This window comes from Cricetulus griseus, chromosome X (assembly GCF_003668045.3).
Source record: "Cricetulus griseus strain 17A/GY chromosome X, alternate assembly CriGri-PICRH-1.0, whole genome shotgun sequence".
NCBI classification, from domain to species: Eukaryota; Metazoa; Chordata; class Mammalia; order Rodentia; family Cricetidae; genus Cricetulus; species Cricetulus griseus.
Window position 1 is genome coordinate 125751256 of NC_048604.1, and position 21118 is coordinate 125772373.

At 43.4% G+C, this 21118-nt stretch overlaps 1 protein-coding gene across 2 annotated transcripts in view; it reads right to left on the bottom strand.

Annotated features, from left to right (window-relative positions):
* Positions 1-17500, bottom strand: part of Syn1 (synapsin I) — a 54383-nt gene extending 36883 nt beyond the window's left edge. For both annotated transcript variants that reach the window (XM_027432276.2, XM_027432275.2), the window contains exons 1-5: positions 17124-17500; positions 5492-5549; positions 5312-5403; positions 4244-4400; positions 2717-2806 (exon numbers count right to left, since the gene is read on the bottom strand). In XM_027432276.2, the coding sequence (XP_027288077.1) occupies positions 2717-2806; positions 4244-4400; positions 5312-5403; positions 5492-5549; positions 17124-17500 (774 nt within the window). The remainder of the gene's footprint in view (positions 1-2716; positions 2807-4243; positions 4401-5311; positions 5404-5491; positions 5550-17123) is intronic.
* Positions 17501-21118: the final 3618 nt, after the last annotated feature.

Below are 21118 nucleotides of genomic sequence, written 5' to 3' on the forward strand. Positions count from 1 at the left end.
AAATAAAATCTCTTGTGTCAGTAGATAATAAGTCGTAGCAGTAAGATTTCCATGCAGAAATTTAAGCTATGGAGTCAATGATCATACTGGCATTTTACTGAACTAGTTCTCAAAGAATGTGGAATAAATAATAATGGCAATAAACAAATTGGATTTCCTTAAAACTAATGGTTTGGCCAGGCATGGTGGCACACACCTTTCTTCCCAGCACTCAAGAGTCAAAGAAAGGGAGATCTCTGTGAGTTTGAGGCCAATCTTGTCTACACAGTAAGTTCCAGGATAGACAGAGTTGTTACACAGAGCAACCTTGTCTCAAAAAACCAAACAACAACAACAAAAACCCAGCAACAAGAATAAAAAAACACCTAATGGTTTGATCTGTAAATAAACCTAATTCATACACTGTTAATTTATATGAGCACCCATATACTTGCAATATTAGTAATAAATTCAATAATGCTAGATATTGAATTACAATTTAAGCCATAAAATTGGTAATTTTTATTTATGTAGGTAAATATAATTTGTAGCATTGGAAAATATTAGCAATTAGTTCTAAACTTTGATGGAATTATTAACAATTCAATATCTATTTGTAACTAAAATTTAACTCATAACCACAGTACTTACAATTTGTAGTAACCATAATGTAAAAATCAGTAACTATAATAGCCACTGAAATATTAGCAATTTGATTTCTTCTCAGCATAAATACTAATCATGTATATTGACAAGCATAATTTGCAATAAATTATATTAGCAGTTACATCACATATTAGTAATGATAATTTCTAGTTGAATATATTTCAAAACAGACACTTCTAATTTGTATGCAAGCATAATTTGCGATACAGTTACATATACTTTTTGATGATGCTAGTAATGATTATTTTATTTTTATGTAGTCAAGCTACCTCAAACTCATAATCCTCCTGCCTTTGCCTCCTCAGTGTTGGGATTACAGACCCATACCACCACATCTGGCTGACTATTTGATTTCTAGTAAAAATTATAATTTAATTTATAATATTGGTACCCGCAATGTATATCAATTACAATGATTTGTAGTATTCATGAGCCTTTGTATTAATAGTGATTATATTTATGGTAATAAACAATGATTCAATTTCTATTTATAAATAATTTATAATACTGCCATTGAAACTTTTTTTTTACATGAGCCAGTTTATTATAGGCCCAGCAGAGTAGAGAGACTAAGAGAGAAGAGGAACAGGGTTAATGGCTGACCGCCATGGATTGTCGCCAGACAGAGCATAAGAGAAGAGCGCCATTGAAACTTTTTATTGCCAATTCTAGTTTGAAATATGGGTAAAATTTCTATCAGGAGGAATATTTTATAATGTTAGTAACAACTGTTTGATTTCCACATGGAATGCAATCTGATTCATTATGTTAATTCTGCTAATTCACACTAGGAACTCATATTTAATATTGGTAACAGTGAACAACATGAAAATAGGCTTTAACAAATATTGGGATCAGTGACTTCATTAATATATGTATCTTTAGGACATTTTGTGGTCTCAGGTGACCATCCCTCATCAAAAAAATCTAAAATCTGAAATGTTCCCAATTCTGAAATCTTTTGAGTGCCACCATATGCTGCACAAGTGTCATGTCCTACGTGTGACCTTATGTGACAAGTAGCAGTCAAAACACAGGCTTACTAAAAATATTGTATAAGAGTAACTTTGAGTTATGTGAATAAGGTATATGTGAAACATTAACTTGATGTTTAGAAACATATTAATTTCATGTTTAGACTTGGGTCTCTAAGACCCAATGTTAAAGTTAACCTGTAAGCCCCACCTGCCCAAGGACCAGGTAACTTCCTGGGATGTTGGGAGTTCTTGGAAAATAACAGCCAAGCTACATGGGAAAATATAGTGGCTATATTCTTAAATAGCCCCTACAACACACGTCTTGTGGTCACTCTGCTGGGAATTCCAGAAGGTGGTCCTGACCAAAGTCCATCCTTGGCAGTATTTGCTAAAGCTTGCTTCAAATTTGGCTCAAAATTGTGGAACTGGTTTTTGTTTTGTAAATCTCAGGATTAACAGGTCTCTTGCTGGAGAGATGGCTCAAGCAATTAAGAGCTCTTACAGATGACCAAGGTTCAGTTTCTAGCACCCACAATGGCAGCTCATCACTATTTGTAACTCCAATATCAGGGGATTTGACACCCTTCTTTGGCCTCTGTGGGCAGGCACTGCACGGATGTGGTGCACAAACATCCAGGGAAAGCACAAACATACATAAAATAAAAATAAATAAAACTTTAGACTTGAGTCATTTCAAAATCAAAAAAAATCTGAAATCTGAAACATTTGCATTTTCCAAGCATTTTGGACAAAGGCTACTCAACCTGTATAACAGACTTCATCACAAAGCAACTTCATTCTTCTACACTAGTGGGTCTCAAGTTTCCTAATTCTGTGACTCTTTAATATAGATCCTCATGTGGTGGTGACCCCTAACCAGACAATTTTTTTTTTTGCTACTTCAGAACTGTAATTTTGCTACTGTTATGAACTGTAATGTAAATATGAGACTCTCAAAGGGGTCATGAACCACAGATCGAGAGTCATTGCTCTACAGTTCCCACCTGTAACACTCAAATATCATACTACCAATACAGCCATTGGTAATACTGCAGTAGTTCTGACTCTTTCCCACTCTATTCTCCCAGGCTTACCATCTCTTTGTGGTTGGGATAGAAAGTCTGATCAATCAGAGGGAATTCCTCTGTTCCAAGCTTCTTGTGTAGTCGAACCATCTGGGCAAACTAGGAGAACCAGGAGACATGGATCAGTGCGTTTCTTACCTCAGAGGAGTCTCTAAACTGGGACCCCAAGTACTAGTTTGGACCTGGAATGTCCTCAAGACTCGTGTTAAAAAATTTGTCCCCCGGAGTGGTACTGTTGTAGGGTGTGTGTGGAAACTTTAAGAGGTGTGACATATGATGTTTTAGGTTGTTGTTGGGGGGTACTCTCAAAAGGAATTATAACTCCCTGGCTTTTTCCTCTCTCTCTGTTTTTCACTTCCAGTCCGCAACAGAGGGAGCTTTGTTCCACTGTGCACTTCCACCATGATGCCTTGTCTTGCTGCAAGGCCAAAGCAAGAGGGCCAATATATAGTGAATTGAAACTTTGGAAAACTGAGCTAAAATAAGCTATTTCTTTTTGTGAGTTGATTGTCTTAAGTATTTGTTACAGTGATACAAAGCTAACTCACATATTAAGTTTTTAAATATGTTTTTCTTCTTTCTTTCTTTCTTTTAACTTTTTTGTGTGTGAATTTTTTATTTGAATTAGAAACAAGATTGGTTTACATGTCAATCCCAGTTCCCTCTCCCTCCCCTCCTCACCTACAATGCCCCCCAACTAAAACCCTACCTATCATATATCCTTTCTGCTCCCCCTGGAGGGTGAGGCTTTCCATAGGGTGTCATCAGAGTCTATCGTGTCCTTTGGGATAGGGCCTAGGCCCAAACCCCCCGTGTGTCTTGGCTTAGGGAATATCCTTCTATGTGGAATGGGGTCCCAAAGTCTACACCTATGCTAGGGATAAGTACTGAACTACTACAGGAGGTCCCGTAGATTTCTGAGGTTTCCTCACTGAAACCCATGTTCCTGGGGTCTGGATCAGTCCCATGCTGGTATCCTAGCTATCAGTCTGGGAACCAAGAGCTCCCTGCTGTACAGGTCAGCTGTTTCTGTGGGTTTCACCAGCCTGGTCTGTACCCCTTTGCTCATCACTCGTCCTCTGCAATTGGATTCCTGTTCAGTTCAGTGAGTAGTTGTGGGTCTCTGCTTCTACTACCACTAGCTGCTGGATGAGGGCTAGGGTGGCATATAAGACAGTCATCTATCTCATTATCAGGGGAGGGCATTTAAGGTAGCCCCTCCTCTGTTGCTTAGATTGTTAGCTGGTGTCATCTTTGCAGATCTCCAGACATTTCCCTAGTGCCTGATTTCTCTGTAAACCTAAAATGTCTCCCTCTATTATGGTATCCCCATTCTGGGTATCTTCTGTTCTTCCCCGGACTCAACCTTTCTGCTCGCTCATGTCTTCCTCACCCCTCTAATTCTCCCCTCCTCATTCTACTAGCTCCCTCCCCCAAGTTTTTAAATATGTTTACTTCCCAAAAGAGAGTGGCTCCAGATTCCCACATGCATCCACGAGCAATTCCATCTCCAGTAGCACTCTTCTTGTCACTTACCACCCAGGGTTTGTCACAGAAGTTGTAGACAGAATGTAAAGAGTTAACACTGGGGATCCCAGCATACTGCAGCCCAATGACCAAACTTCGGTAGTCTCCATTGCGAGCCATGCTGAAGGCATGCTGGCGGATCAGCACAAAGTCTGGCTTCAGAGACCTGGGTTAGGGACAGTGATAGGAATGTTGAGGGGGGCACCCCACCAGTCGGGAAGTTCCCCACTAATCTTTTGAATTTCTAAGTATTCATAGCTTCTGGAAATTGCAAAGTGTTTTCTTCCCTCTGCTCATATGCACAAGCTGGTCTTTCTGCCTGGGGTATTGTTCCCACCCTTCCCCCATCTGGTGATTAATTCCTTTTCCGACTTTCCTATCTGCTGAAGGTCAGCTTGCAACTCTACCCACTGAGCTCTGTCATGTCCCTGGTCACAGTCTCTCAAACTCCTAGTTGTCTTCCACGCTTGCTGCTCAGAATAGACTGTAGCCTCAGGGGATGTGTGAGCTCTTCCCTCTGCCTGCAATATTTCTCCCAGCATACCTACAGGGATCTCTCCTTCACCTTCTTCAGGACATTCTTAACTGTTTCTGATGCTACCTGGCCACTCTGTACAAACTGCAAACCCCATTATCACCCAACAAGCCCCATATCTGCTTTACTGTTCTGGGCTTTGCCTTGTGATTTTACATTTTCTTATTATCTGTTCATAAAACAAGTTAAGAGCAGATGGTTCTTATATTTTTGTGGGGGTGTTTTGTTAACTACTAGGTCACTCAGCATGTAGAAGAGCTCTTGGCATACAGTAGGTGCTAAATAGATATTTGTGTCAAGTGCTGAGGATAGCAGCTAGCATGAAGTAGATGCTTAACAAATATTTGTTGAATGAACAACTGAAAAGTTTCCTTGTGGCCTGCTTAGACCCTTGGCTATTTAGGAACACCCCCCCCCAATCACATGCTGCATCTAAGATTTTGCTCACTGAAGATGCATAGGGAGTTAGTGACTCTCCCCCAGTTATAAGGGAGTCCTTTATACCTTTTACCCTAACACTAGTGTGCCTTTTTCCTACTCACCTCACAACTTTGACCCCATTCCGAAGAACTTCCATGTCCACGGAGAATCCACCATTGGCATGAGCCACGAGATTGAGATCAGAGAATTCAGCCTGGAAAAGACAAAAAAATCAGCAATTTGCCCACATCAGGTGAGTGAAGCCCAGAAAATAGAGTTCCAAGTCCATCTGCTCAACTTACTTGCTCTACTTTAATGTCAATTTCTCCATGGATCTTCTTCCCTTTGAAATATTTTGCCCTGAAAAAAGACAGAAGGGCACACCTATCAGTGCTCAGATCTCAGACAATGAAGACCACGTCTATGCTGGTCCTTGAACCCTTTTCCCTTTCAGTGCTGGTACAGAAAACATATAATACTTTAAAACTGTAATAGTTTGTAAAAATTAATTGACAATACTTTGTGAACAATAAAGCCTATTGTAATCTCTGTGGAAGTATGTAAAGGACATTGTGAGCCGTGTTCTTAAACTATAGACAGCAGGCATGTCCCAAAATATGGTATCTCATGACATTACTCTTCTAAATGTTTCAGTTAAAGCTTTGGAAAATGAATGGTGCTGTGTCACTTATAATAGACTTTGAACTGCATGGAGGTCTGTAAATGGCCAAAAACCTCAGCGAGGATAAATACATGATATATGCCTGTGGTGTGGTATGTTTCAGTGCCTGTGTGGGTCTGGTACTTGTGTCTTCAGGGACCCAACTTGTCTCTCTGCTCTCTCCTTTACCATGAAGCACACTTTGATCATGGGTGTCATCTGCTGTAGGGGACCCAACAGTTATAGGTGAACAGTTGCATCTGAACAGGAGCAGCCAACTGAGGGGTGCAGGCTGCAGCTGGTTGGAAAGAAGCTGTAGCCAGCAATGATGGGGAGGAATGCGGCTGAGGATGAGGGGAAGCCACAAGAAGATTAGCAGGAGCAGCAGGCACATCACAAATTGCTTTGTCATTGTTTCTAGCCCCACCCCAGCTAAACTCAGCTTCCAGCAGCCTCCTCTCCCAGGCTCAGGATTCCTACCAGACAGGCTTTGCTTTGCTTTTTTCTTTTCTTTTATTTCTTTTCTTTTTCTTTGTTTTTTTTTTTGTTGTTGTTTTTTGAGGCAGGGTTTCTTTGTATAGCCCTGGCTGTCCTGGAATTCACTCTGTAGACCAGGCTGGACTCGAACTCACAGAGATCCGCCTACCTCTGCTGGGATTAAAGGCATGTGTTGTCCGGCCCATATATTGGAAATCTATTCCATTCTGCCATGAGTTCAGAGAGCCTGACTCCTATTGTCTTTAAGATGTCAGCTAATGACTCCTATCTAAATAACAATAGACCTAGGCCAAGGCGAGTCTTACACTCACTCTGAAGTCTAGGTGATATGTGCTGGTATGGAGTGCCTGAAGGCCAAGTGCAGCTATGGAGTGTCTTTAGGATTAAGGGAAGTAATTGTTATCGGCCCTTTATACATGATAATAGATGTCTTCTGCCACTGTCTGCACCTTTGGATGATTACTTAAGATAATGCATGAATAAACTGGGCACATTCAGTATTAACTGACAGTGCCCTACTGATATGATCTGATGTCTCTGTCTTTTCTTTCATGCCTATAGCTAGCCTTCCCTCATCCACACTCCCCCACTCAGGAATGGACCCGGGGCTGTTCAGCTGGTCCCAATTGAAGCCCTGAAGACATCAGTCCAAGACAATGAGTCACCACTGCCCAGGCCACATAGGCTTCTTCACAGAAGCTCCAGTGAGGATTTTCATGGAAGGGGGATGAAAGTAAGAGACACTCCTAGGGACACTGATCACTAGCATGTACACAGTCAGCAACTCTTGACACAAATACACTGTACAAATGGCCCCTGTTGGCTTCACTGGTGTGAAGGACTCAAGAACAGCTGTTTCCTTCCCCCCTTTTCTCTGTATACTGTCTCTCTCTTTTGATCTCTCTGTCCCCCACATCTGTGTCTCTAGTCTCTATTTCTCTCTCTCTGTCTGTCTGTATGAGTTTGTTTGTTTTTGACAATAAGTGTAGTGGCTACTGTAGTATTCTGCTAAGGGTCCTCTTTGGAGCCAACAAGTCTTGGTCATTTTGAAGGTTCATGACTTTGTCTCCACTGAGAATTGTCTTCTGTTATGGGCAACTGCCTTGTCCAAGGTGACACCTAATTTCCCTTCCTTCCTTCTTTCTTTCCTTCCTTCCTTCCTTCCTTTGAGACAAGGTCTCACTGTGTAGTTCTGGCTGTACTGAAACTTGTGTAGACCAGGCTGGCCTTGAACTCACAGAGATCTGTTTGCCTCTGCCTCCAAAGTGCTTGGATTAAAGGTGTGAGCCACCAAGTCCAGCAACAAATTTCTTGAATTTAGCCTCTGACCTATTTCTGGACTCAAAGTGGATATGAAGATGTGCTGGCTAATTTTATGTCAACTTGGCCAAGCTAAAGTCATCAGAGAGGAGGGAACTTCAATTTAGAAAATGTCTCCCTAAGATTGGTCTGTAGGTAAACCTGTAGGGCATTTTCTTAATTAGTGATTGGTGTAGGATGGCCCAGTCCACTATTGATGGTGCTACCCCTGGGCTAGTAGTCCTGGATTCTATAAGAAAGCAGGCTAGTTTTTGTGTACTCTTAGATTTTGCCATGTTTTTTGAGCATGGCCAACAGTGCCTCAGAAAATTGAGGAAATCAAGAACTTTCTGCTCACAGCCCAGCAGAAGGATGAAAAATCCATCAAGATCACGAAGAACAAGAAGGTCTGGCTTGTGCCTTTAATTCCAGCACTTGGGGGAAGGCGGGTAGAAGCAGGAGGATCTCTGTGAGTTTGAGGTCAGCCTGGTCTACAAAGTGAGTTCCAGGACAGCCAGGATTGTTACATAGAGAAACCCCGTCTCAAAAAAGAAAAAACAAACAAACCAAAAAAGAAGGAGGAAGCAGATAGTATGAAGTTCAAGGTTCGCTGTAGCAGATACCTTTACATCCTGGTCATCACAGACAAGGAGAAGGCAGAGAAGCTTGAACCCCTTGTGTGGCAGTGAAGGAGTTGAATTGAACTAGACCTCTGCATTTGACAATTAAAAAATCTCTAAAAAGTTAAAAAAATAGAAAGAAGGGAAGAAGGCCAAACAAGCTACAGGGAGAAAGCCAGTAAGCAGCATTCATCTGTGACCTGCCCTCTTTGAATACCTGCTCTTACTTATTTCAATGATGGACTATGATATGGAAGTGCAAGCCAAATAAGCCCCTTCCTTCCAAACTTGCTTTTAGTCATGGTGTTTCATCATAACCATGATAACCCCTTAATTAAGACAGAAGGCTAGCCTTTTTGCCTCATTCTGGGCTGATTCTGAAGGGGCATCTCAGCTCTAGAGCACCCCTCCGAGGACCAGCTGAAGCCTCTGACCTGATGATTGCCTAGGCTCTTCTCTGCTCAACTCTATATACTCTTTACAGTGTTGATATAAAAGGCATACCCAGTAGGCCTTCTGCATGAAAATTTGCCTCTTGAGTCTGTTGTTCTATGAAGCCAACCTATAACACTGGGCCATAGGTAGGAGTCAAACTACAGAAGAAGACACTTAACATGATTCCAACTGGATAATCCAGCACCCAGTTGGAAGTGAGCACCCTTAGTGGCAGGAGATTATAGCACAGACAGTCCATAATATACTGTAGTCACACAAATTCCTCTGTAGCGGGCCTAGTTTGTGATGCAATGAGGATTCCATATTATTGGGCAGGCCCTATGACACTGGAGGTGTCACAATGGCAAAAGATGAAATATGGTATTTTTTCTTGAGTGACAAAGAGTGACACAATGGGCCTCTGTTGTTTGGGAGCAGCAGTGACTTTTCCTGATGGTAGACTGCAACAGGAATCTGGTGGAGGAAAGTGAAGCAGCTGGTGAAATATCCTTGACACTTGACAGATGTGAGGGAAATGGTAACCAGATTGGAGTAACTGTTTGTTAAATGGCACTTGTTAACTGAAGACAGATCTGATATACTGACAGTGAATAACTGCCAATTCAAGGCAAAATATGAAAGGCACAGGATGCCCCTGGCTCTTTTTAAAGAAACCTTGACCTGATGCCAAAGAGCAGACAGAAGGGAGGCCCGGGCTCAGGATTTAAGTATAGTGGACAGGACAGGAGTGGTACTCCAAAGCTTGAGAAAAGCATACATAGATGATGATAGGGATGTCCTTCTGTAGGTTATGAATATATATATGTGTGTGTGTGTGTGTGTGTGTGTGTGTGTGTGTGTGTGTGTGTGTGTTCTTTTATTGGTTGATGAATAAAGCTGTTTCAGCCAATGGACAGGCAGGATTTAGCCAGGCGGGAAATTCAAATACGGATAGAGAAAGGTAGTAGGTCAGACAGACGCCAAGTAGCTACCTGGAAGGTAGAATGCCTGGATATTCTCTGGTAAGCCAAGACCATGTGGAGATACACAGATTAATAGAAATGGGTTAATAATTAAGAGAGAGCAAGTCAATAAGAAGTCTGAGCCATTGGCCAAACAGTTTATAATTAATATAAGTCTCTGTGCTTTTATTTGGGACTGAATGGCTACAGGACTGGGTGGGACAGAAACTTCTGTCTACAGATAGATGCAGGTAAACATCCTGAACTTACAGACCCGCATGAACCCACTGTACCAGCCAAAGCAGTTTACTCACTGTTTTTCGAGACAGGGTTTCTCCTTGTAGCTTTGTAGACCAGGCTGGCCTTGAACTCACAGAGATTCACCTGCCTCTGCTGTCCCGGGTGCTGGGATTAAAGGCATGCGCCACCACCGCCTGGCTAGTCTACTCACTTTTACTACATAGAAATCTTCCTTCTCATGAGGACAATGCAAAAGGCCTTGAATGAAGCAGGTACCTTAGTCAATGCCTACCCTGCTCAGGATCTATTCCCAATTACTACCCTGGAAAACCGATCAATAACTAGATCTTGCTCACAGTGAATCCCCTGGACATAGAGACACACTAATGTTCGTTTCCATGACTGACCCCAGTGGGATAACAGCTATTGCAGAGGAGAAGTTCAAATAGAAACACCTTCATATCCCTACCAAAGTAGTAAATCAGGGCTGGGTATATAGCTCAGTGGAAGAACACCTGCTTACTATGCATGGGGTCCTAGGTTTCAACCCCATCACTGGAAAAAAAAAAAACAGAACAAAACAACAGTAAATTGAAAGCAATGCTGTATATATTCTGGAGGAGATGGTAGAAAATGGGGCCACTCAGAAAGATCTGGAGAGGATGCAAGGGCACTCGTCTCATCATTTCTCCACTAAATTAACCAGTTGTGTCTCTGAGGAGACTGGACAGATCCAAAGAATTCTTGTAGACTGCTGCAATCCCTGTCTGCAGCCACCATACTGGACATGTTATCATTATAGATTAATAAGGCATCAAGTATGGCTGGCAGCTATCAATTTGGCACATTTGATTCTTCAATTCTGATCAGAAAAGAGGACCAGAAACAGTTCATGTAGCTCTGACATGTTTGTCGATGGTTTTTCCATGGGGCTATTTTCTTTCTCTCAACCTACACTGTAATATAGTCCAAAGGAATCTGGACCATCTGGACATCCCACAGAATATCACACTGGACCATTATATCAGTTACATCATACTGATTATGCAAGATGAATAAGAGATGGTTAACATATTGCTTTGATAAGACACATGTGATTTGAGGTGGAGATGGTAGCACAGCACTCAGAGGCCTAAAGCAGGAGGATCACGAATTTGAGGCCAGCCTAGACTACCTAGTAAGTTCCAGGTTGTTCTAGGTTGCATAGTAAGATCATGTTTCTCATGAGCTTGAGAGGGCAGGAGAGAAACCATTTAAAGACCCAGGTACCTATCATATTAGTAATAATTTTAGGGACCCAGTGACCAATAAGCATTTCAGGACAACACTTGCACAGAATAGAGCAAACCTTTGCATTTCATGCCCTTTACTGTGAAAACAGGCTTCTTTCAAGTTGTGGAAACATCATGTTCTACATCTGGACCTATGTTTCAGGTGACATGTAAAGTTGTCAGCTCTGAGTAGGGATAAGAACATAAGAGGGCTCTGTGGCAGATCAAGGATATGGTACAAACAGTCCTGCCATTTAAGCCATTTGACCTGGCAAGTCCTCTGATACCAGGGGTGTCAGTAGTGGAAATGGATGCAGTGTGGAGCCTAAAAGAAGCCTAAGTATTTGACTCTCAGAGTTCTGGAGCTAGGCCATGCCATCTGCAGTAATAGCTTGGATACCTTTGTGGTTGTTGTATTTGAGATAGGGTTTTACTATGTAGCCCCATCTGTTTTGGGACTTGCTATGTAGTCCAGGCTGGCATTAAACTACTGATCCTTTTATCTTAGCCTCCTGATCTCGAATTTCAGGAAAGGGCCACCCAACATGCCTGGCTAAGTTATATGCTGTCTGAGAAACAAATTCCACTGCAGTATTTCTCTCTGATACAGACAGAATGCTTGACCACAGGACACCAAGTGACTGTGCACCCAAAACTCTTTATGAGCTGAGTGAGGCCACATTCACAAAGCAATAAAGTCAGATTTTTTGGGCAATGGTGAGTAGCTTGTCTGGTTGCTCAGGGGCCAGGAAGAAAAATGACTGGAAGATCTTGACAAGGAGATCTGAGGTACAGAACTATGTGTGAACATATGGGAGTGGGCAAAAAGGGAGGAGTGAAGATCTTTGTACTGTGTGCTAACACCCACTAGGCTTCATCCACCATGGAAGTGGTACTAGGCAACCAAGTAGATAGGATGAGTCAGCCAGATGATGTCAGCCAGCCTTTAACGAACATCCCAGTGCTAGCAGATGGGCGCACGAATGAAATGGCAACAGCAGCAGAGAGAAAAGCTATATATATATATATATGGAGCTTCCAGTCTTCCAGCAAAAGAGATCAACAGTGAATCTTTGATATGACACCATACCTCAAGACTAACCAGCCACTTGGAACAAGCTGACTGCATTGGGCTTCTATTATGTTGGAAAGAACAGTGATCCATTTTGACTAGCCGTTTTCATGTATGGTTTGCCTTTTCATTTTCTGACCAATACTAGCTGTCCAAGGGTCTAAATCATACTTGATTCCCAGCAGCATGGGATCTCATATAACATTGTAGCAAACAAAAGTACACATGTCATAACAAAGTAAAGGAAGGCAAAGAGGTGCAAAAGTGGCCTATGACTATGGAATCAATCAGCAAGGTTCCATAACACACCACCCAGAGGTTGTTGGTCTGAAAGAATGAAGCCATAGATATGACCTCATTTTAGAGATGACACCATGCAAGAATGGGCATTACGTTCCTAAAGGCAGTGCAAACCCTCAGTCCATGACCATTGTATATGCTGTTCTTCTAATAGGTAGAGCACATGAATCTGGGAAGTCAGAGGTCACAACGGGAATAGCCCAGCTTACCATCAATCCCAGTGATCCACTTTTAGAATCTGTGCTTCCTGTTCCCTCAGGGTTCTGCAAGGTTAGAGGTCCTGGTTCTCCAAGGGGGGACACTGCTACCAGGGGACATAGCAAGAATCCCATTAAACTGTAAGCTATGATCACCACCTGGGCACTATAGGTTTCTTTTGCTAAGTAAAGAGAAATCACTAGCAGAAGAATGTAACATTGATTGCTAGGAAGGAGGAGGTAGGGTTGCTGGTACACACTGGGAGCAGTAAGGAGCAGATTTGGCACCCAGGCCATCTATTTTGACATCTGTTGGAACTCCTTGTTCAGCTTTCATGGTAAAAGCAGCCAGAGTCTGAGTCAGGTGTGGGGACACAGGCTCAGGGATCCTTCAAAGATGAAGGAATGGATCACCCACCAATTAAGCCACTGAGACCAACAGAGGTGCTAGCTGAAGGTGAAGGGTCTGTCTCCAGGGAAGTCTATCTAAGAAAAGAAGCCACAATAAGAAACACAGTTTACATAACCCACTATATAATATTTACATAACTCATGCTATACACACATACACACACACACACACACACACACACACACACACACACACACACACATTATATAAGACCCACATGTTTTACGACAAACAGGATTCAGATATGCCTTATATAATATATAGTACATAAAATATATATTATACATGTCTCTAGGATATATAATAGAATATACATAAGCATACATATATAATTGGAATTAAAGTTTCAACTTGTCATAGTCCTACACATTGCTAATCCATCACTTGGGAGATGGAGACAGGGGAATCATGAATTTGAAGCCAGCCTGGGTCACATAGCAAGGCTCACTTTCAAAAAAACAGTTTTGGTAAATAATTACTATATGCAATGCAGTTTTGTATTTCCTGTTCTATTTTATTCCATTTTGTGAAGAAAATCCTATGCTTACAGATGCATTATACAGTATAAAGTCATTATGTACCACATGCAATATTTAGTCTATGTAATATATAATATATATTATGCATAATATATCATATATATTATTGAAATAGCAGTCTTATTACATATGCTTACTATGTAAAACATACTCTGTTCTCTATTTTCATTTATCTTGTTTTGTAAAGAAAGTGGAATGCTGGTCATGGGCAATAGGTGACCCACAGATTGAAAAACACTGGACCAAATTATCTCTAAAAAGTAGAGATGGGGCAGAGTATAGTGGCACATGCCTGTAAATCCTAGCTCTTATGAAGAGGGTGCAGCAGAATCACAAGTTCAAGGCCAACCTGGGCTACACAGGGAGACCATGCCTCAGAACATTAAAAAATTAAATCCTCTCTTCTTAGAGGATGCAAATTCACAGCATGGAGGCTTAGGAAGAAAGAAGGGTGGTGAAGACTAGAGAGATAGCACCAGGCTATACACAGGTATGCATTTATCACAACATTGTAAAACTCCTCTTTTATTCCAATTTGAAATCCTCAAAGCTTTCATGGTTCTGAAAGTCTGCAATTTCTCTTTTCCCATATTGAGCCTCGTATACTTAGGCTCTCTCCTATTAATGTCATTATATACCTAGAAGACACTAAATGAATATTTTCCAAGTTGCCTAGAGGAAAAAGACTGAAAAAGCTGTTGGAATAAATGGGGGCTTCTGGAAGGCTGAATGAGAGGGGGACTAGTCTTGCTGAGTTCAGTAAGTATTCAATAAATGTTTGCTGGAGATTAGAAGAAAAATAGAAGGCATTAGATTGCAATTACAGAAAAGAGAATGGACACCAATATTCAGTTGAGAAACTGGTGGAAAAGGCAATTAAATAATCCATCTGCAGGATTGAAGCAGGGAAGCAACATCTACCAATACAGGCCTCATGTTAATGTTTGCTGAGTTCAATAAAACAAATGGAGCCAAAATGACAGTGCCTTGGGGAACAGTTAATAGTGAAGGAATCATGAATTGTGCTCAATACACATTTTAAGGGCTGCTGGAGGAAAAGTTGAACAGCCTGCTGCATCAATGAGAATGTGGTTACCTGGACAGAATACAGCAAGAGATTAATAAGTGCTTTCTGGATTGATGGTTGAGGTGAAGGACTGCTGGAGAGGTGCCTGCATAGTGTGTGGGGGACAGGATCTCCTCAGAATAATGGGGGAAAGTGGATTATAAGGTGTTGTTCAAAGTATACAATTTGTGCACATTAAATGCTTATGGGAATAAGTAGGAGAGGTCTCGGAAATTCAGGTAGTGGTTGGGATGAGAAGAAAGGGGAGCTGAGGGAGGGTTCTTCCTAGTATAGAGAAGTGGTTAACAAATGCATCCCCCATTCTGTTACATAGAAAGTATACAATAACTATCTTTAGAATGGGTTAAAGGTCTTAAATAGAAAAGATGGCATGCTAAGGGCCTATGAGGGAGGGGTGATCAAAATAGTAAACAGATGGTACTCAATAATTTTGAGTGAAACAGATTTCTGGAGTGTGAGCTCTTAAGGCAGTGGCAGGAACTTCCAGAGACCTGGAAACAGGAGACTGGGGATGACTCATACAGTTGGTTCTCAGTAAGTGTTGACTGGCTTAAATACAATAACTGTCTTGGTGTAAGAGTTTAAGGTTGGGGAGAGAGACTCCTAGGGGGCACTAAAGTGAATGAGAAAGGGGTAATTCTTATATAGCAGGTTCTGGGTTAATTGGAGGAAAGCTTGGAGGACAGGCTTTGTGGTAGGGGCAAGTTTTCCAAGGGGTTAATGAAATGTACTCCCTATACACAACAGGTACTGCGTAGGTGCTGACCACATCCAGTGCTAGTAAAGGCAGATGAGGAACAGGCATAAACACACAGGAGATCCCCCTAAATGCTCCCAGGAGCCACTGGAGGAAAGGGTCTTTGGAGGAAGGTCATCAGACTGGAGCTCTGAGAGGACAAGAAATCAGTGTTCACTGACTCTATTCACAAATGACCTTTGGTGAGAAAGGCTAGGGATGAATGCAGAATTGTTTGATAAAATGCACTGGATTCTTGGAGGAAAAGCCCATGGAAAGGGGAAGGGGTTGCAGAAACTTGATCTAGGCAAGTACAGTTCTTTATGCAAGGAAGATTTTTGTGGGGAAGGCGAAGAGCAGGTGCTCCATAAATGCTCTAAGGAGGGATTAAAAGAAAAGCCTTTTGCAAAAGTGACCCAAATGGTGCCCACAGCAATTACTAGATATTTGAGTGCTGGATTAACACTTGTCATAGACCTTTGTGGAAAGATCTTTGGCTGGGTCATGCAAAGGTACTCTATACATGCTGAAGGAAGCCCCCGAAGGAAAAGGCATTGGATAAAGGCTTGGGAGTGGGATATACAGCTGACACTCAACAGATGCTTGCTGAATCTACTAAAGGAAAGAACCTTTAGACAAGGCTCACATTTTAGGGAAATGATCAATACTGAATGGATCCACCAAAGGCCTTTGAAAAAGTGTCTGGAGAACAGGATATACAGGAAGTACTCGATAAATGTCTTCTAGGTTCATTATAGGAAAAGGTCATTGAGGAGAGTCTGGCAGTGAATCACGCACGGAAAGCTTGAAAATGCTCACAGAATTCACACTTGGAAAATGATTCATTTGAGGTGGGTTTAGGGATGGTACACGTCAAGCATTTAATGCCTCTTAGATCCTTCGGAGAACGACCCTTCAGAGCACGCACCTAGACTTGGAATACATAGAAGGCATTCAGTCAAGGTTCATAGCATCCTTTAGAGGCAAAGCTTGTGATGAGAATCTGGGGTGCAATACACAACAGACACTACTCAATTACTATTTACAGACAGGTTTGAAAGGTCTTTGAAGGGGTCTTCTGGGGTGGGGCACATCATCAACCGGATACGTGTTCACAAGATCCGTTAGAGAGAAGGCCTTAGGGCAAGGGGTGAGGATAACAGAGCGTGAATCAGGCTCTCAAAACATGCTCATGGTAGTCATTAAAGGCAAAGACCCCAAGGGAAGGGTTCTTCAGTGAGGTATACTGCAGGTGCTGAATAGATGTTTACAAGACTCAGTAGGGAAGAGGCCTTCCAGGCAAGAGTTGGGCAGAGGTAGGGCACATTTGGCCTTTGAAAGCTTTCTGCACATATTGAAGCCAAAGGCTTTGGGGAATGAGGATAGGGGAAGAGGCATAGGCAACAGATAATTGTTCCTTGTACCCATTTTAGTTTTGGGGAGGTAAAAGCAGAGCGTGAGGGAAGGGTTGAGCATAAATCATTAAGAGAAAGTAATTGGGCGAGGGGCCAGATACCAGGCACACAAGTGGCGCTCTATAATTGCTCATTCACTGTAGAAACATCTGGGGACCCAGGCCCTCGAGGAGGCGCAACAGCGGCTTACCAGTCGGTGTGCGGCTCGTCGATGACCAGCAGCACCCTGGCGGCGACGCCCCCGCGGCCTGCACCCCCAGAGCCGCCGCCCACCTGCTCGCTGAAGGTGGCGGCTGCAGCTGCTGTGGTCTGCTTGACCGCATTGGACAGTGACGAGAAGAAGCCACCGCCCCCCGAGGACCCGGGACTAGGGGCTGCCGGAGAGGCTACTGGCGCGGCCGAGGAGGCCCTGTCAGCAGTGGCGGTCACGGAGCCGGGCGTGGCCCCGGGGCTGGCGGCCGAGGGCGGAGGCGGAGGTGGCTGCGGGCGCTGCAGATCTGTCATGTACCCATTCGGCAGATTGGCCATGAAGTTGCTGTCAGACAGGCGGCGCCGTAGGTAGTTCATGGTGGCGGCTTGGGGCAGGGGGTCCAAGGGGCTGTGGGTCCGTGGGCCGCGGGGACGGAGCGCAAGGGGCCCAGGAGCACGGCGGCGCTCTCGGGCACGACACGACTCCTCTGCTGCCCGCCGCAGACTGAGGCAGCACTGAGGCTCCGCCGCCGCAGCGCGTATGGTCGCACCCGCAATCCCCTATCTCGCGCCTCTCGTGGTGCGGTCCGACTGGACCGGCGGCGGCACGGACGCGACCAAGGCGGCGGGGAAGGGGAGTTTGGGGAGGGCTGGCGAGTGACGTCAGCCCGCCCTCGGTGCTGGGGAGGTGGTGGCGCGCGCCGGCGGCGGGGGCGAAGGCTCTGTCCGCGGTGCTGAATCCTACAGTGCGCACGCGCCACGCCGCATCCTCTTCCCCTCCCCCTCGGATAGGGGATGCGCAATTTGAGGAGTGGGGGTGGGGTTCTTGTCCGGAGGGTCGGGACCCCTAGCAAGGAGACTCTCTCCCCACGACCCTACCCGGTTTAGCTGCCCCTTTCTGATCCTTAGGCTCATTCGCTCTCATACACTGTTACCCTCTCTAGACACTCGGTTTCCAGTATTGATTTTCACTGGTGAAAGCATTTGGGGGGTGAGGGTGTGTGTGTGTGGGGGGGGTAGGTGCACACTCAGAGGATACACTAAAAGAAATTTTCCTTACTGCAGTGTTCCCAGCGAGACATGTGTTTTCTGCATCCACAGTATCTCGCAAAAAAAGAGCATGGGAGTGGTGTAAACATCACCAGACAGTCAGAGGTGGACTCTTGGGTAGTGTACATATCCTTGCCCTTGGTGGTGAGAGCCTGAAGAAACAGGGAATAACACACATAGAAAAGTAAGGAAAGACACAGGGCATATGCACATCATAGAAGACACAGGCATCCAGGTATACATATGGCCACACAAGCCCAGGGTAACACACATGACCATATCGAGCACACATTATACACACAAGCAATACATTGACACACGAACACCCAGAGAGTCTCAACAAGTATACACATCTAGAGAAACCACAAGCTTCCACATGCTCCCACATGAGCATGGAAACCCTGGGTATGCAGCGCAGAAACATTTCCTGCAGCGCTAGCTAACTCTGATGTATATCCAGCCTCCTCCCCATGCACACATTTATTCTACATGCCCTCATTCCTCTGCTTTGGACCTAGCCCAAACCCAGTGTCATCAGTGTCCATGGCTGTCTTCCTTTATATAAGAACTTTTCGGAAAGGAAGCCAAACAATATTTTCATATGAGAGAGTAAGGTAATCGTGGTGGTCTGAATAAAAATAATAAGCCCACATAGGCTCATATATTTGAATGTTTTGTCACCAGGGAGTGGCACTATTTGAAAGGATTAGGAGGTGTGGCCTTGTTGGAGGAAGTGTGTTGCCACACATGGGCTTTGAGGGTTCAAAAGCCCATGCCAAGCCTGGAGTTTCTCTTTCTGTCTGTTGTCTGTGGATCAGCATGTAGCTTTCAACTACTTCTTCAGCATCAAGCCTGTGTGCCTGCCACCACAATCCCCACCATGATGATAAGGAACTCAGTTCTGAAACTGTAAGCAAGCCCACAATTATATGTTTTTTCTTAGGAGAATTGCCTTGGTCATGGTACTTCTTCACAGCAATAGAACATTGACTAAGACAGTAATCCACCCATCGGTAGGACACAGAAACCATTGTGTCCACTTGTAAGATCTTGGCTACAACAAAATTATAAGTCCATAGTTATTTGTTTATATGTACACTGGTTTATCCTACCCTCAAACAATCCTATGGGCAGATAATACAATTTCTACTTTGCAAATGAGGGAAATCCACCAGCTTCAAATCATCCCCAGAATCATGTTCGCTGTGATCAGTATATGTGGCAGGAAGATGGAACAGCCAGTGCCAGTGTGTTCATAACAAAGTGGAGTTGGATTGTAGTAAGGGACGTGGACAGAATGATTGGATACATCATTATCTTAATGAACGATGAGTGAGCAATGATAGTGGACCAGATAACTTGGTAGGAGATATGCAAGTAGATTTGGGGTCTCTTGCCTGAAAGACTTCATAAACCAGGTCTTTGCTATGTAGCCCAGGCTGGCCTGATATTATGTAGTCCAGGCTGGCCTTACACTCTGCAGTAAGGAGATTCCTGGTGTGCACTACCATGTCTGGTCATTTGCTCATTCCTTATTCATTAAGTCAATAGTTTGTTAAACCATTAATAGTATGGGATCTGGGTTCAATACCAGCCTCCACTATATGGCTGGGAAAATGACATTATTTATTAGTTGTTTTTTTCATCTGTAAAAGGAGTAAGCAGAGGAGAGGTGTAACCTCTGTGCCTTTGCAAGTGCTGCAGTCCCATCAGAAATGCCTTTCTTTTCAGTACTCAAAACCTGCCTGTGATCATTTCATCTCCAGAAACCATGTCTCTACCTAACCTTTCTCCATCCCTTTCCCCCTATGTTCCTATAGTTCCCAAGTTCAATATTCCCAAGCCATCATTTTACTCCCCCTTCCATCCTAGTCAGCTTCAGTTTCTGCTCCAGGCTTTGTTTGGCTAACCCTTTCTCCTTCTCTGAGGAACTCCCTGCATATTGATTATTTCTAATGCTTTAAAATATGTAGTTCTAGTGCTTTTTTTTAAAAGCATGGTCTGTGGTGTCCTCTGGTGACACAGGAGCAGTTGCAGGTCTTCAGACTTTTTTGGCTCCTCTGGGCCCAAATCAGTGCTTTGCACAACTACCTTGACTGTGGCTCTTCCTGGGAAATCATGGACTCTTAGTACCTGTAGCTTCCTAGTGCTATCCTTTTCCCTATGTGGCTGTTTTAGAAATTAACTTTCGTAGATTATTTTTCAGAGGAATTTGCCTCCCACTCCTCCTGGTGTGTCTTCAAGGCAGAAGTAAATCTCCACCCCATCTTCTCCAACAGGAATAGGCATAGAGAAGAGTCTAAGAATCACTTCTTGTGTGTGGGTGAGCAACAATTTTAGCATGCACCTCTGACACGTGTTCATGCCAGTATTGTGCCCATAACACATACCTAACCATGTTACCCTAGTGTAAGTGCGCACACACACACACACACACACACACACACACCATGGTTTTGATGCAGTTATAGCCTCTTAAACCACACAGCCAATATAGCCCTAATTCTAGCACAGCTCTGGAAGTTGACATTATAGAGATATGTACCTAACAGTACATACATACACAACCAAGCTTCTGCTTTCTTGCATGCCAATATCTCTTACACTCTGCAGTAGCAAGTAGAAACCCTCACTTTGACTCAGCCTTCCCAAGATGGCCAAGTTCTCATTGACTTGTCTTCACTTCTACCTATCCACTGGGCTATGTTACACGTTCTGACTGGGTCTTATCAATCTCCCACCAAAAAGGTCCCCTTCACCTACCGCACAAAGTTGCAAACTCTCTGTTCCTAATACTTAACACAGTGTCACCATGTGTGGTGCTTCAAAAACATCCAGTGTATTACCTTTATGTGCTAGTTTCTCCTTTGAAAAGTGAGGATAATATTGACCCTCATGGCTTCATTGTAGATTAAATGAATCCACACTATGGAAAGCCTTAAGACA